Here is an 18,135-nt window from a genome sequence, read left to right on the forward strand (position 1 = left end):
TGTTTCTAAACAAATACTTGGAAAGAAGTCAACATGGATCCACCATCACGTATCAATTGTAACAAAAAGGTGTGTAAACTGAAAAGGGCATTACATGGACTAAAAAAGTCACCCAGGGAATGGTTTGGTCGTTTTTCAAGTTTCATGAAGAAGAATGGCTACGCTCAAAGTGATGATGATCACACGTAGTTCATAAAATAAAATGGAAAAGGAAAAGTGACTGCACTTATCGTCTACTTGATGATATTGTAGTTGCTAGAAACGATTCCATAGAGTTTGAATTAAAGGATCTTGGAAACCTAAAATACTTCTTGTGTATCAAGGTGGCTAGATCGAAAGTTGGAATTTTCATGTGCCAACGAAATACGTTCTTGATCTTCTAACTGAAAGCGGAATGCTTGACTGTCGACCTATTGATACTCCAATAGAGATGAATCACTGTTTAGAAGTTCTTCCGGATCAAGTTCCCACCAATAAAGAACAATATCAAAGATTGGCGGGGAAACTTATTTATTTATCTCACACTCGTCCTGATATAGCCTATGTTGTGAGTGTAGTAAGTCGCTTCATGCATGCACCAAGTGAAGACCACATGAAAGTCGTGTATAGGATATTGAAGTATCTCAATTCTTCACCAGGAAAAGGTCTATTTTTGGGAAAGAATCAAGATCACGGGGTGAATGGATACACGAATGATGATTGGGGTGGTGATCAAACAAATGGAAAGTCCACATCTGGGTACTTCACTTTCGTTGGAGGAAATCTTGTTACATGGAGGAGCAAGAATCAAAAAGTGGTCTCAAGGTCAAGTGTTGAGGCAAAATTTAGGGCAATGGTGCATGGTATATGTGAACTTCTTTGGATAAGACGAATCATGAGAAACTTGGGTATAGAATTAAAGACGCCCATGCAGTTACATTGTGAAAATGAAGCATCAGTAAAAATAGCAAACAACCCGGTCCAACATGACATAACTAAACACGTGGAAATTGATAGACACTTCATTAAAGATCACCTCGAGAAGAAAACAACGAGACTTCCTCATGTTGCCTCGAAAGATCAATCGAATCATATGTTGACAAAAGCAGTGTGTGGAAGAATTTTTTATGACTCTCTTAACAATCTGAGAATGTTGGATATACATTCTCCACCCTTGAGGGAGAATGTTGGCGATAGTCATATTCAAAGATAGGATAAGTATTGTTGTTGTATAAGTTTATCAGTTGCTTATCTTGAAGATAGTTAGTTCATGTATCTTATGTATAAATATTTGTACTTAGTTTATGGTTTGATATACAAAAAATACATAAGTTTCTTTCTCATACTTGTATGCTCAGTTTTTAAAGTGGGTTGGTATGAAAAAATTGTGCATGATGTTTTATTACATCTTAAATTTATTTATTGTTAAAATAGTTAAGATGTTACCTTTTTAACATTTAAATTAAGTTTCAATGATTAAAATTTTGAAACAACAAACGTCTCACAAAAATAAAAATAAAAATTGTGTTAAATAATCGATTCACAAATGTACTTCGAACGGTGTACATAAATTGCACAAATGTACTCCGAATGGTGTACATAATTAATTACCTTAAATCTCAATCTTTGCGCCAAAATAAAAATAAGTTTTTGAAGTTTTTATACCAGACAAGAACAATTATTTTCTTAAAAGTATAATCTTGTTTTTCTTCTCAAAAGTGAACTCTCTTCTGCAATCAGTATCAATTATGACATTTTGGCTTAAATAAAGACGCATGGATATATTTGCGTTTTTTATACCTAAAAGATATGATGGATAAGGCTTATTAATAGATCCACATATATCCACACAACCTCCAAACCCGTGAAATTTTATAAGGCATCTTTAGTCAAAGTAGGGTGTAAATGAGTCAAGTCGAGGTGAGTACTGCCAAGCTCAAATATTGACTCGCGTAAAATACTCGAGCTCGAAGCTTGGCTTGAACTCGTGTCGAGCCAAAAATTGAAACTCAAACTCGACTCGTGAAATACTCGATACTATCGAGCCGAGTATCGAGCTCGGCTCAACTAAAATTTAAAAAAAAATCATCAAACATAAATAAACATTCCATATGTTTTTATATTGTCCAAACTAGCAAAAAATCACAATAAACCATTTATGTCATTGCATTTTAAATACATCCAAAAAACCAAAAATAAACATTCTTCAATGTAATATAACAGAATTCATTCAACCTTCAATAACTTTTTCAATAGTAGCAAAAAACAAATTATAGACAAACCACCAATTCAACACCAAAACAGTCTATTGTACCGGTTTAAATAGCAACAATTAACAAAAGCAACAGCAAAAAACAACAACAACAGTAAAAAAAACAGCAACATAACCTACAAACAACAAAAATTAGCAAAAAATTTACAGTTCTAAACATTGTAAATATACTTACTTCTCATGTATCTGTCATGAAATGAGAAGATTGATCTTCATTTGTTGCTTCTCTTTCTAAAATGCATAAACATGAGAACAATAAATATATTTAAATTAGAAAATATACATAAAAAGTAGGGTGAGAAACAAATGAATCATGCCTTGTATTTTACTAGCACTCGATTAAGCTTGCGAGCTTTACGAGCCGAGTATTTTACAACTCAAACTTAACTCGATTAGATTCTTGTGTAGCTCGAACTTGAACTCGGCTCAATTAACTCGAGTCGATTTCGAAAATTTGTCGAGTCGGTCTCATGTCTCTCGTGAGTTGGCTCGTCTCGTTTACACCCCTAAGTCAAATTTCTAAACTTATCCTATAGATATTTATGAACCCAAAACAATAGCAATACATCTGTCCATATTTGAACCCTCAACCATTTGAAAAATAACTTATTTTCTGGTTTTTCTACTTTTTATTTTTTGGGGAAATCTCCAATAAAATCCTAAAAATTTGGTCCGGTTTACGTTTTAGTCTTAAACTAATTTTTATTTACGAAAAAGTCCTAAAAACCGGCAAAAATATGCATTTTCACCCTTTTTGACCGGTTGGAACCGGCAACAAATTAATTTGGGACTATTTCATAAACTAACCCAAAATATTGGGACTATTTCACAAAATGACCCAAAATATTGGACTTTTCTGCAAAACAAATATTATGACTTTTCTACAAACAAAAACATTATTATTATTATTATTATTATTATTATTATTATTATTATTATTATTATTATATTAAAAACATAAACAAGTATATTGATTTTTAAATTCATTATTATTAATATTTTTAATAATACATATAAATACACTTAAAAAATATATATATTAAAGAAATTATTTAAAGGTGAAGGTGGTGGTGATGGTAATGCTTTAGGCATTGAAATCATGAATATCTGCTTGTATGTCTCACTTTGTATATGATCATTTCATATTTCTTATTATTATTTTCAATTCAAAATATTAAAACTTAACAATTTAAAAGAAGTTGTCTATTTGAAAAATTGTGTACAAATAGTTTAAGATAAAAAGATTTCTCACTTTGTATATAAAAGTTTTAAAGGTAGAATGATTTCTTTTCAAATCCAACATATCCACAATAAATATTTACATTGGTGGCCCATATCAAAGATCAAAAGTATTGATTATAATATCTTGTTTAATAGAATGTAATATGACTTGTTTTGCTTTATCACACTATATCTGCTATGTGTCCAAAAAAACCACAATGATAAAGTAATGAAAAAGTGCAACACACATGTTGGTAATTCAAATACTTACACACAAGACATACACGCATATCACACACTCGTTATTTGTAAACAATTTGAAAAATCAGTAGCTTCTTTTAAATTGTTAAATGTTAATATTCTGAACTAAAAACAATAATAACAAATATGAAATGACCATATACAAAGTTAGAATATACAAATTGACATTCATGATTTCAATGCTTAAAGCATTACCATCTGCTCAGCATTCACCTTTATAAAATGTCTTTAATATTTTTGTAATTTAAATGTATTTATATATATTATTAATAATATTAATAATAATAAATTTAAAAAATAGGAAACTTATTTATATTTTTAATATAATAATAACAATAATAATAATAATAATAATAATAATAATAATAATAATAATAATAAGGTTTTTTTGTTTGCAGAAAAGCCCTAATATTTTTTGTTTTTGCAGAAAAGTCCCAATATTTTTGGGCAATTTATGAAATAGTCTTAAATTAATTTGTTTCCGGTTCCAACCAGTCAAAAAGGGTTAAAATACAAACTTTTGTCGATTTTTAGGACTTTTTCGTAAACAAAAATTAGTTTAGGACTAAAACATAAACCGGACCAAAATTTTAGGACTTTATTGGAGATTTCCTTAACATTTTAAATTTTATTATTTTATTATTTAAATAACCTTAAATTTATGATATATATATATATATATATATATATATATATATATATATATATATATATCAAGGTTGTAAAAATCGTTCGATGGCAGCTCGGCAGTCGATTGGAATCAAGCGATTAATCGGTTTGTCGGAGATTAATCGGAGGATTAATCCCTATAGATGTTTATGAACCCAAAACAATAGCAATACATCTGTCCATATTTGAACCTTCAACCATTTGAAAAATAACTTATTTTCTGTTTTTTTTTTTCATTTTAAATTTTATTATTTTATTATTTAAATAACCTTAAATTTATGATATATATATATATATATATATATATATATATATATATATATATATATATATATATATATATCAAGGTTGTAAAACTCGCTCAATGGTAGCTCGACGGTCGATTAGGTCAAGCGATTAATCAGTTTGTTGGAGATTAATCGGAGGATTAATCGGGGATCATAAATTACTAATAAAACTATTATAAAACTTAATATATCCTAAGAAAAAAATAGCAATTGAAAATTGAAAATTTTTAAATTTTTAAATTTTGAAATATTTGGTATATTATTTGAATATTTGAATATTTAAAAATTTAAAATTTTTAAGTTTTGAAAATTTTGGTGTAATATTTGAAATTTTGAAATTTTGAATTTTTTAAAATCTTCTTGTCGAGGACAACCAAGGACCACCGAGGACCGTCTAGCCTGAGTTTGACCGATATTGACCAATTTTCGTCAAGACCCCTAATCATAATCAGTTGTAGACCGCCTAGCACCTAGGCGCCGCCTAAGCCGATATTTACAACACTGATATATCTCCTTAATAAATGAAGGTTATTTTGCCACATGTCAATCTCTCATGAGTTTTGACACTTGTCATTTTGTGATATTTTTGAAATAAATATTATCTACTTGTCAATTTTTTGTTTGTTTCAATTTTTAAAATTAAAATCATATATTTATATATGTAAAGTATTAAATATCATATATATGATATTAAATTACAATAAATACGTTTTCTTTCTTTTCTTATTTTAAAGTTTTACATTAAAAAATATTTTTTGTTACACTTTAATGTTTAATATTTTTTTAAATCAACCCGTGTAATACACGGGGCTCACACCTAGTATATATATATATATATATATATATATATATATATATATATATATATATATATATATATATATAGGAGGGTTCAATTGAGAAAAAAAAGTTTGATAATAGAAATCATTCTCAGCCACACATTTATTTTACCGCAAAACACTTAGCGTACCATCGAAAATGGATAACGAATAAAAATGTGTTTTCCAACCAAATATGTTTCCTTAAACTATGTTAATCATTACCTTAATATACACACAAATATATTTTTTTTGTTTTTTATTTTATTTTTAGAAAGCTATTTTTATCGAATAATTATTTTAAATTAAATATATCAAAATTCATAATTTTTTATTTTCTATAAATAGACATCCATATTGATATAGTTTTAAGATAAAATAAAAAATTTATTTTTTTAAAGTTTCAGCTCTTGTTATTCATAAGTGAACGTATTTTTATTACAGTATATTCGTTATTCACTTATGAATAAAACGCATGCTTAACTTTTTTTATAGTTTAAGTATCATTCATATATGAATATAACACGTAATAAAGTTTTCTTACTTAAAATATATTTTTTACTTCATCTTTCTTCATATATTATATTTATATATGAATAAAACGTGTATTATTTGTCATCATATTTTATATTCATATATAAATAAAACATTTATCAGATTTTTGTTACAGTTAATTTGCTATTAATATATGAATAACTAGTATAAATGATACTTAAACTGTAAAAAAAATTAATCATATTTTTTTATTCATATGTAAATAACGAATGTATTGTAGTAAAAATCTGATGAATTTTTATTCACTTATGAATAACGATAGCTGAAACTATAAAAAAATTAATTTATCTTAAAACTATATCAATATGAATGTCTATTTATAGAGAATAAAAAATTATGAATTTTGATATACTTAAAATCATTTTTGGATAAAAATAGCTCCTTAAAAATTAAAAAAAACGAAAAAACAATGTTATATATATATATATATATATATATATATATATATATATATATATATATATATATATTAAGGTAATGATTAGAATAGTTTAAGGAAACATGTTTTGTTGTAAAACATGTGTATTCCTTTCTCATTTTAGTCGATACGTTGTAAGTTTTTGCGGTAAAAATAAATGAGTGGCTGGGAATAATTCCCCCATTCTCAACATTTTTTATTTTCTCAATTGAACTTATATATATATATATATATATATATATATATATATATATATATATATATATATATCAAGATAATTTACACACACACATACAGGTAAGATAATTTATAAGAAAAAAAATCCCCCCAAAAAAACACATTATCATTTTTAAGTAAATCAAGAAAAAAAACCATTTTTATGAAAAAATTTTGGGAGTATCAACAAAATCATTGTATAAGTGAATCATTGAAATATTTTGTTCTCTAAAAAATATGCCGAAAAAAAAACTTCTTATATTCCTATCAAAAAAAAATTTCTTACAGGATATATATATATATATATATATATATATATATATATATATATATATATATATATATATATATATATATATATAGGTTTAGGTTCTATGGAAAATAAAAAACTCACTTTATGATATGTCATGTTAGGGTAAATCTCATAGCAATGATAATGTTTTTATTGTGTTAAGTGATGCATCCAAGTTTTGGAGGGAGAGTGTTATAAATGGATGTATATAGAGCTTAGAGTCTTCTTACTTAACTAATTGTTCAAAGACATGTTGCTCACAAAGACAATATTTAGGTCAACCATAATCTATAGAGTGTATGAGAACAATATAGAGAATTTGAAAGTAAATTGTTACTTGTTGATATCTCGTATGGAGGATGAAATATTTATAATGTTGGTGAGGAAATAGATTATGGCGTGTTTGTACATAGTATTGTCTTATTTTTTGATGTTTGTCTGCAATAAGGTTGTGTGAGGTGCACGATCTGCACGATGTCAGACATGTGGCAGACTTGGCTGTGAGTCGTGCCCATATAGTTATTTGGCCCAAATATGAGATGGAACCGACCGTGTCGGAGTAAGGATCTCTTAGAATGACTCACTACTACTTACGTTTGGACCTTTGACTTTTTTTATAGAATTTTATACATTTAGACCTTAGAATGACCCACTACTAATTAGAATGACCCACTACTAATTACGTTTGGACCTTTGACTTTTTTTTATAGAATATTATTGTAACACTCATAAAAATTGCACCAATTTAAAAAATTTTAATTCATTCAAAAGTCATTAAGTTATTACAATTTGTTTTCAAAAGAGTTTAAATATCAGAGTATCCCCAGAACCGAATCACAAAATCATGAAGTATGAGGAGCGGTACGATCACGCCTTCGCCTTGTCACGATTTCCTGAAGTACCTAAAACCAAAACACTACAACTGTAAGCCCGAAAGCTTAGTGAGTTACCCCCAAAATACCAACCACATATAACCATACTCATATCATATCACAATACATAATAGCCATGCTTAACGAGTCTACAATGTGACCGGTCTGCCCGCATCGGGCCTTTAGTCCACCTAGTCCACTCTCCGAGTCTATCCATGTATATCGAGTCTACAGTGTGATTGGTCTGCCCGCACTGGGCCTTCAATCCACCTGGTCCATTCTCTGAGTCTACAGTGTGACTGGTCCGCCCGCACCGGGCCTTCATGTAACATCCTAGAATATCAAGAGTAGAGTTGAAGGGCTAAAAGTGTAAATGGGAAAGGGCAACTCAGCGAGTAGGGTCGCGACTCTAGTCGCGTGTTAAGTGACCAACTCGGCGAGTAGCATGGATGGACTCGGCAAGTTGGTGCTGAGTGGAGAAAACCCTAATTTCGAGGGTTGTGCCCTATATAAAGAACATCATATCTTCTCCCCAGCCTCTTTACCATTCCTTGAGTTCCAGAAGCCCTAAATTCGTGAGGAGACCCCATTGTTGAGTGAATTAGAGTTTGGAGAAGGATCTTTGGGGCTTTAAGCTTGAAGATTGGAGGCTTGTTTCAGGAAGCTTGGGGAGATCAGGAATCTACAGTTGGTTGGGCTCATTCCAGGGGTAAGGAACCATTTCCTTAAGCTATTTCCTTCATGGGTTCATGTGTGGTGGTTGATATGACATCTAAATTGAGATAGAAGCTTGGATCTGAGGATGCTACTTCAGATCTAAGCTTGTGATGGTCCTATATGTAATAAAGTTCCGATTCTTGAGTGTTTGGTGAAGCTCTTTTGTCCCAAACCCTAGCCCTAGAGTGTAAAATGCCTAGATCTCTTTGGATCCACATAAAGTTTGCCACTTTACGTGATGGATGGCTTGTAAAAGAGTAGATATATGGTTTAGAGCTTCTGCATGGCTTGGAAAGCCTCTGTATGGTTTCAGATCTAGGGGTACTCGGCGAGTCACAAGGGTGTACTCGGCGAGTTGCTTGAAGATAGGCTGGAACTCGACGAGTTGGAAGAACAACTCGGCGAGTTGGTTGAATATGGGCAGGAACTCGGCGAGTTGGAAGAACAACTCGGCGAGTTGGTTGCAGATAGCCTTGGACTCGGCGAGTCTGTTCTTGGACTCGGCGAGTCTGGTCGTGAGGTCCTAACCTTTCTTCTGGTTGAGCTGTGAATCGGTGAGTCAAGGGATGACTCGGTGAGTTGAGTGTGAAAGGACTCAGAGTTGTTGGACTCGGCGAGTCTCGGGGTGACTCGGCGAGTTGAGTCACGGATTGGGGAAGTTCTGTGCATGGGGACTCGGCGAGTCATCGGGTTGACTCGGCGAGTAGAGTCAGTAAGGGGTTGACTTTGACTTAGACTTTGACCAAGGGTTGACAAGTAGATTTCCAGGGGCATTTTGGTAATTATTGGCTTTTGTTTTGAGTTTAGAGTTTTGGTGTTGGCCAGTGTTGGAGATCGTATCAGTGGTCGGAGCAGCTTGGGTTTATCTGTTCAGTCGGCAGTTGCGAGGTGAGTTATCCTCACTATATCGACAGGGTCTACGGCACCAAGGTCGGCCCTTTTATCGGATTGTGATCCGGGTATCGTTGTTATGTTTTGTTTGTTGTGTTGCATCCTGGTAGTTAGGATGGTATATGTTAGAGACCTGGTTAAGGTCGGTATCCTGGTATTTAGGATGATGCTATGCTAGTGACCGGTTAGGTCGGTATCCTGGTTAGGATGATGTTATGCTATGTGATCTGTTAGATCGGTTTGATTGGATGTGATATGTTATATGATTGAATGTTATGTGCACATGGTTGTTGGACTGGGGTTGGGTTGAGGCGGGACCTGCTTTGTGCGGTAGGCCAACATACCCAGGGGGACCGGTTATCCCGAAGGCCCAGCGAGCGGTCCAGATAGGCTGTAGGCCCCAAAAGGGCGGACCAGACGTGCCGAGGCTCGGAGAGTGGACTAGGCCGACTGAAGGCCCAGTGCGGGCGGACCAGTCATACTGTAGACTCAGAGAGTGGACTAGGTGGATTGAAGGCCCGGTGCGGGCGGACCAATCACACTGTAGACTCGATGTATATGGTTAGACTCGGAGGGTGGACCAGGTGGACTGAAGGCCGGTGCAGCGGACCAGTCACACAGTAGACCCGAAGTGCATGGTTGTTCTGTGTTCTGTTATGATATGGCATGTTATGCGTGTATGGTATATGTGGTTGGTATTTTGGGGATATCTCACTAAGCTTTCGGGCTTACAGTTGTGGTTTAATGTTTTTCAGGTTCTTCAGGAGACCGTGGCAAGGCAAAGGCGTGATCGTACCGCTCCTCATGATTATGTTTTGTGATGTGATTCTGGGAATACTCCGAAATAATTGTATTGAAAATCGTTTTGTAATAATTTCATGAAATCGGGTTGTTTTTGAAAAGTTTAAATTGGTTGGAATTTTATGGTCGTTACACTTCAGTCGACCTGGTCCACTCTCCGAGCCTCGGCACGTCTGGACCGCCCTCTTGGGGCCTTCAGCCTATCCGGACCGCTCGCTGGGCCTTCGGTCTTTCCGGTCCACCCTGGGTATGTTGGCCTACAGCACAAAGCAGGACCCGCCTCAACCCAACCCCAGCCAAACAACCATGTGCACATAAAACTGTTAATCACATAAAAATCCTCAGCCCAACAAACAAATCTATCAGATCATACAGCATAGCAAGTAGCAACATCCTAACCAAGATACCGACCTAACAGGTCACTAACATAACATTACCCTACATACCAGGATACCGACCTTAACCGGGTCACTAAAATAACACCATCCTAAAACCAGGATGCAAATCCAACAGCTCAAAAACATATTAAACAAATACCCGGATTCTCATCCGATAAAGGGGCGACCTTGGTGCCGTAGACCTTGTTGATATAGTGAGGATAACTCACCTTGCAACTACCGAACCGAATCACGAAAGCACAAACCCGAAGCATTGCCTCCAACTTCAACACCTATAATCATCAATGATCCCCATGAAATAAATATCTGAAAATTACCATAATACTCCTGAAGGTCAGACTGGTCAAAGTCCACCTCCTTGATTGACTCTACTCGCTGAGTCAACCCATTGACTCGCTGAGTTCTCAAACTCAGAAAACTCTCACAACACGACTCAACTCGCCGAGTCACCCCAAGACTCGTCGAGTCCAACGATCTCTGAGTCCCATTCTGTCCAACTCACTGAGTCGCCATCCGACTCACTAATCCGAGGCTTTAACCAAAAGAGTTTGGGGTTCTGCAATCAGACTTGCCGAGTCCAAGAACAGACGCGCTGAGTCCACGACAATCTTCAATAGACTCGTCGAGTTGTTCTTCCAACTCGTCGAGGCCATGCCCATCTTCATATGACTCGCCGAGTCCACCCATGTGACTCGTCGAGTCTCTTCAGTCCTTAATCCATACTGAGGCTTTTCGAGCCATGCAGGGGCTCCAAACTTTAGATCCACTCTTCTAGTGCATAACTCCCACGTAAAGTTGCAAACTTTACGTGAAATCAAGGAGTTAAAGGTCCAAATCACTCTAGGGCTAGGGTTTAAGACAAAGAAGCTTCACCAACAACTCATTGACTGATGCTTTATGACATTCTAGACCAACACAAGTCTAGATCTAGAGTAGCAACCTCAGATCTAAACTCCAAACCCGAAATAGATCTCAATCATACCAAAATGGCCCCAAATCTCATTCAAGAATAGATCTAGAAGCAACAAAGGCAAGGTAACAGCTTATTACCTCCAAGATGTGCCCACACTGTTGTAGATTCTGGATCTACACCACTCTCTTGATGCAAGCCCTTAATATCTTCAAGCTTCTTCCACTAGGACACCTTTCAAAGCTTCAATCTCCCTCCAATGGCCTCACACACGAGCTTAGGGTTTTCTTTCTCTCAAGGGAAATAAGGAGGCTGAGCGAAAGACATAAAGTCCTTTAAATACGGTGCAAACCCTAAGATTAGGGTTTTTCTCACTCCAGCACCAACTCATCGAGTTCAACTTCCGACTCGGCGAGTTGGTCACTTAATTCGCGACCCTATACCCGCTTCGACTCGGCGAGTAAGCATACCTACTCGTCGAGTCCCTTCTTCGAAATTTCACTTCTAACCCTTAAATCATACTTCTGAAATTCGGGATGTTACAACTCTCCTCCACTTAAATTAGGCTTCGTCCTCGAAACCTACTTCGGCACACGATTTCGGATAACACACCTTCGAACCAACCTTCGATCTCAATCGACCCAGGTCTCTTTAGACACTACTATCGAATCCCCAAAAATATCAATCCCTTCCCCTTCAGGGCCCTGACAACTGATCAAAGTCGACCACCGGCTTATTTTCCCCGATGACAACACATATCAACTAAGTACTACCTAACGATACTACCATATCCCTGACTTACGCATTCATTTGCCGAATGCGAAAACTGGACACCATTATCAACCACCAGGTCCTGACCCAGTGTTAACCTGCTAACCCTTGCCCAACTGACGCTACTTCTATCAAGATACATTGATGGAAACTCATCCCATTTCCTCCCTAAATCAAATCCATTACCACTAATATGATAATACATTCCACAGCTTCCGAGCAACTCTCATGAACACCCATCTATAACACATAAACACATCGTACCTAGCCCAAACAGCCTCGGGTTGGAAAACCAGGCACGCCTACGATGGGTCCAGCCACCCCTAGGATGGAACACCACCACACACATACCCATGACTACACCCCTAATTGGACCCCAAGGGTCTACCCTTGCATCACTTCCGAACCATCTGATTCGACATCAGCGATAACCATTCTACAACCTCAACGGACATCCAACCCGGATGTGCTTCCATACAACTGGTACCATCTCAGTGCTCACTGTCAATAACTGAACTACTTCGATCATCCATTTACACTACGACTTTCCCTTCAGATGACCAGCACTCCAACCCGGAGCTACATATCTTTCCCTTCCATTCTTCCAAGAAGTCTACTCAACGACCTTTACCACATCCGTAAGTGCCATGGTGCTAAAACTCCACTCTACATTACCCATGTAGAGCAACTGCTATTCTCTAACTCACATATACTTCGAATCTGATCATATAACCAACAAGCCCATGCACAGCCTTTAGCTAACTCCATCATCATGATCACTTATTGGGGCCATACCATATCGATTTCTATTGCATGGCGACATACTCACTCGTTCTTCGTATACCGGTCTACTAACACATACAGATTCTTCAACATGACTGGACCGCCTTACCAGGCCTTCAGCCTATCTGGACCACCTTCAGAACCTTCAGCATGTCTGGACCGCCCTCTTGGGCCTTCAGCCTGTCTGGACCGTTCTTCGAGCCTTCGGCCTAACTGGTACGCCCACCGGCCTTCAGTCTATCCAGGCCGCTCAAAATTATTATACATCTCCCTGATCCATTCTTCCCGAGAATCTCTCCCATGCAGTCTGTTCTAGCCCTCTAAAGGTTCCGAACTCCAGATCCATTCTATGAATTTTCACCCCGGCCTAATCCCAGGCCTCACGTTGATCAACAACCTTACCTGAAACCACGGTCTGTCTCCTGCCCCATGTGTCCATCACATGCTCTAACCATACCACACTCTCGGCTAATAACATTGCTGAATTCCAACAGCTAACTAACCTTGGATGCTTGTTGTTTTATCTGAGAATTTTTCAATTTTCCCCACTTAGCGCACCAACTACTAACTACCAGTGACAAAATTGACATGGCTCTATTGACGCCTCTTGGTATCGCCCCTTCTCCATAAACGGATTCCCTCTGGGGTGAGCAACCTCCACAGAACAACTCTCTCGTCATTGCACGTCCCAAACTCTAAGGAAGTTCGAATCTCAACTGAACACTTCTCACATCGCAACTGCTATTCCTAGCAACGAGATCATATAGCATACCTTTCTATCATCAATCCTCCTGGACACTAACCAACTACCACTCCTATCTACTAAGATCCTCAATCATACTACGAATCATGCGGGGAAATGCAGACAGGTTTACAATATCACACAAATAACAAGATAACAGGATGGAAACATACATGCAGCTGCATCTGGCTCTGCCCTGACCTCCTCTGCTATAAGCTGGAAAACGCGTCCCTGAGCCCCCGGAGGCTCCGCTCCACCCTGACTCCCGCCCGTAATCCTCAAATTGGCCGGTGCTGGAGCCTACACCGGTCTTGCAACAAGCTGTGGACAATTGACCCTCAAGTGTCCAACCTGATGGCGGTGATAACAAATCCTCATATCCTGAACCGGGGCCGACTGACAGCAATCCCTCGCATAATACCCCTCTCCCCTGCACTTGCGACACGCACCACCGGATCTGCAAACTTCGGCATGACCCTTCCCACACTTCTCACAAGTGGGGTTGCTCTGACCCCCAATCCTGGAGTCAACGGTTTTGGACCGTTTCGGCGCCGGCTGCGACTGTATTGGGGTCTGCCTCTGCTCTCGTAACTGCAACTCAATCTCCAACTCACGCCGTCTGGCGGCCTCCTGCAACTCTAACAAGGTATCACATCTCTGCGTGGCCACAAACTGTCGGATATCCCTCTTGAGCATACTCAGATCTTGCGACATCTGAGCCTGCTTCGAAGTAAACTTCGGGCAAAACATCGTCCTCTCAGTGAACATCCTGGTGATCTCCATCACTGGTTTTGAATGCTGCTTTAGCTCCAAGAACTCCTGAGCCAACCTCTCTCTCTCTCAACCCGTGGAACATAACGAGTATTGAACATCTCCCGGAATTAATCCCAAGTAACCGCAGCCCGTTGCATATCAGAATAAGATCCCGTAGTCAACCTCCACCAATCCTTTGCTCCGAGCCTCAAAAGGTTAAGAGCACACCTCACCCTCTGATCCATAGGACATGAACACGTGAAGAAACAACCCTCCACGTCTGACAACCATCTCATAGCAATGATAGGATCCTGAACTCCATCAAAGGTAGGGGCTTCGTATTATCGAAGTCCTGATACTGAAAACCTCGACCGGTTCCTCCCTCTGCCACGACTACAGCCGTCTCCGCAAGAGCTGCATAGCGCTCATCGAAGCACTCATCCATGGCAGTCTTAATCGACCCAAACATCTCTGGCAACTCAGCCCGGAACATAGCAGCAACCTCATCATGCAGGATCTCAAGAATCCTGGCATCCAACTCATCCGTACTCATCTGACCAATGACCTCAGGTGGTACTGATCCATCCTGATCACCCTCTCCTGATCCCGATCCCGAACCGGATCCTGCCCCGAAACGTCTTGTAATCACCATACTGCAATACACCAGCAAGCCCCTTGGACACATCACATACCCACCCGGGGAACTAACTCATAACCAACACCCTAGAGAGTTGTGACTTCCTTTATATGCATATGGGTCTTGTGCTTTCAGTAGTACGGGCCCATACTACCTTCCACACCTACCCGTATTTGTCTCAAGTATCATCACAACACCCTAACCATATACACACATAGCGAGCGCTCAATCCTCACTACTAGAGGAAAGCTGAATATTTCATATAAGGGAAACCCTAGGCTAGTAGGCATCACATAATCAGGCAATTCTATCATGCAATTCTTGAAGATTCCTAGCCTAGTACTAGCATGTTGTTCTAACATATCACATAATCAAATAACTTGTATGGTATTTTAGGGTCTACTTACTGGCTCTGGCTGATCGTACCCTCTGCATCCTCCTTTACTTATTTCGAAAAAACCTTTTGAAAACCATTTTTGAAAATCCCTCCTTGATTTGAGACTGGATTCACACGAATGTTCCTCCAGTTCACTCAAACCAAGGCTCTGATACCAACTTGTAACACTCATAAAAATTGCACCAATTTAAAACATTTTAATTCATTCAAAAGCCATTAAGTTATTACAATTTGTTTTCAAAAGAGTTTAAATATCAGAGTATCCCCAGAACCAGATCACAAAATCATGAAGTATGAGGAGCGGTACGATCACGTCTTCGCCTTGCCTCGATCTCCTGAAGTACCTGAAACCAAAACACTACAACTGTAAGCCCGAAAGCTTAGTGAGTTACCCCCAAAATACAAACCACATATAACCATACTCATATCGTATCACAATACAAAACAGCCATGCATAACGAGTCTACAGTATGACCGGTCTGCCCGCATTGGGGCTTCAGTCCACCTGGTCCACTCTCCGAGTCTAGCCATGTATATCAAGTCTACAGTGTGATTGGTTTGCCCGTACCGGGCCTTCAATCCACCTGGTCCACTCTCTGAGTCTACAGTGTGACTGGTTCGCTCGCACCGGGTCTTCAATCGGCCTGGTCCACTCTCCGAGCCTCGGCACGTCTGGACCGCCCTCTTGGGGCCTTCAGCCTATCCAGACCGCTCGCTGGGCCTTCGGTCTTTCCGGTCCGCCCTGGGTATGTTGGCCTACAGCACAAAGCAGGACCCGCCTCAACCCAACCCCAGCCAAACAACCATGTGCACATAAAACTGTTAATCACATAAAAATCCTCAGCCCAACAAACAAATCTATCAGATCATGCAGCATAGCAAGTAGCAACATCCTAACCAAGATACCGACCTAACAGGTCACTAACATAACATTACCCTACATACCAGGATACTGACCTTAACCGGGTCACTAAAATAACACCATCCTAAAACCAGGATGCAGATCCAACAGCTCAAAAATATATTAAACAAATACCCGGATTCTCATCCGATAAAGGGGCGACCTTGGTGTCGTAGACCCTGTTGATATAGTGAGGATAACTCACCTTGCAACTACCGAACCGAATCACGAAAGCACAAACCCGAAGCATTGCCTCCAACTTCAACACCTATAATCATCAATGATCCCCATGAAATAAATATCTAAAAAGTACCATAATACTCCTGAAGGTCAGACTGGTCAAAGTTCACCTCCCTGATTGACTCTACTCACCGAGTCAACCCGTCGACTCGCCGAGTTCTCAAACTCAGAAAACTCTCACAACATGACTCAACTCGCTGAGTCACCCCAAGTCTCGTCGACTCCAACGATCTCTGAGTCCCATTCTGTCCAACTCACTGAGTTTCCATCCGACTCACTAATCTGAGGCTTTAACCAAAAGAGTTTGGGGTTCTGCGATCAGACTCGCCGATTCCAAGAACAGACTCGTCGAGTCCACGACAATCTTCAATAGACTCGTCGAGTTGTTCTTCCAACTCGTCGAGGCCATGCCCATCTTCATATGACTCGCCGAGTCCACCCATGTGACTCGTCGAGTCTCTTCAGTCCTTAATCCATACTGAGGGTTTTCAAGCCATGCAGGGGCTCCAAACTTTAGATCCACTCTTCTAGTGCATAACTCCCACGTAAAGTTGCAAACTTTACGTGAAATCAAGGAGTTAAAGGTCCAAATCACTCTAGGGCTAGGGTTTAAGACAAAGAAGCTTCACCAACAACTCATTGACTGATGCTTTATGACATTCTAGACCAACACAAGTCTAGATCTGGAGTAGCAACCTCAAATCTAAACTCCAAACCCGAAATAGATCTCAATCATACCAAAATGGCCCCAAATCTCATTCAAGAATAGATCTAGAAGCAACAAAGGCAAGGTAACATCTTATTACCTCCAAGATGTGTCCACATTGTTGTAGATTCTGGATGTACATTACTCTCTTGATGCAAGCCCTTAATATCTTCAAGCTTCTTCCACTAGGACACCTTTCAAAGGTTCAATCTCCCTCCAATGGCCTCACACACACGAGCTTAGGGTTTTGTCTCTCAAGGGCAATAAGGAGGCTGAGAGAAAGACATAAAGTCCTTTAAATAAGGTGCAAACCCTAAGATTAGGGTTTTTCTCACTCCAGCTCCAAGTCATCGAGTTAAGCTTCCGACTCGGCGAGTTTGTCACTTAATTCGCGACCCAAAACCCGCTTTGACTCGGCGAGTAAGCATACCTACTCGTCGAGTCCCTTCTTCGAAATTTCACTTCAACCCCTTAAATCATACTTCTGAAATTCGGGATGTTACATTTATAGAATTTCAACCACCAAGTAGTAGTGTTGTTGGTCTATTAGATTTCTATGATATATGAGCATTTGATTAATAATTTTTTTTGGGTAAAGCAATATTTTCAAATTTGAGATAAAAAGATT

General features: G+C 38.2%; 1 protein-coding gene across 1 annotated transcript; it reads left to right on the forward strand.

Annotated features, from left to right (window-relative positions):
• Nucleotides 1–430: 430 nt before the first annotated feature.
• LOC145066988 (secreted RxLR effector protein 161-like) lies at nucleotides 431–1,192 on the forward strand. The gene has a single exon (XM_079014221.1). The coding sequence runs from the start codon at nucleotides 431–433 to the stop codon at nucleotides 1,190–1,192; it is 762 nt and encodes a 253-aa protein (XP_078870347.1).
• The last annotated feature ends 16,943 nt before the right edge of the window (nucleotides 1,193–18,135 follow it).

This window comes from Lactuca serriola, chromosome 8, assembly GCF_051521515.1.
Source record: "Lactuca serriola cultivar US96UC23 chromosome 8, Lser_US96UC23_V15, whole genome shotgun sequence".
NCBI classification, from domain to species: Eukaryota; Viridiplantae; Streptophyta; class Magnoliopsida; order Asterales; family Asteraceae; genus Lactuca; species Lactuca serriola.

What these genes read in the sequence shown, in the direction of transcription:
- LOC145066988 (XM_079014221.1), top strand. Translation starts at nt 431, where the DNA reads ATGAATCACTGTTTAGAAGTTCTTCCGGATCAAGTTCCCACCAATAAA.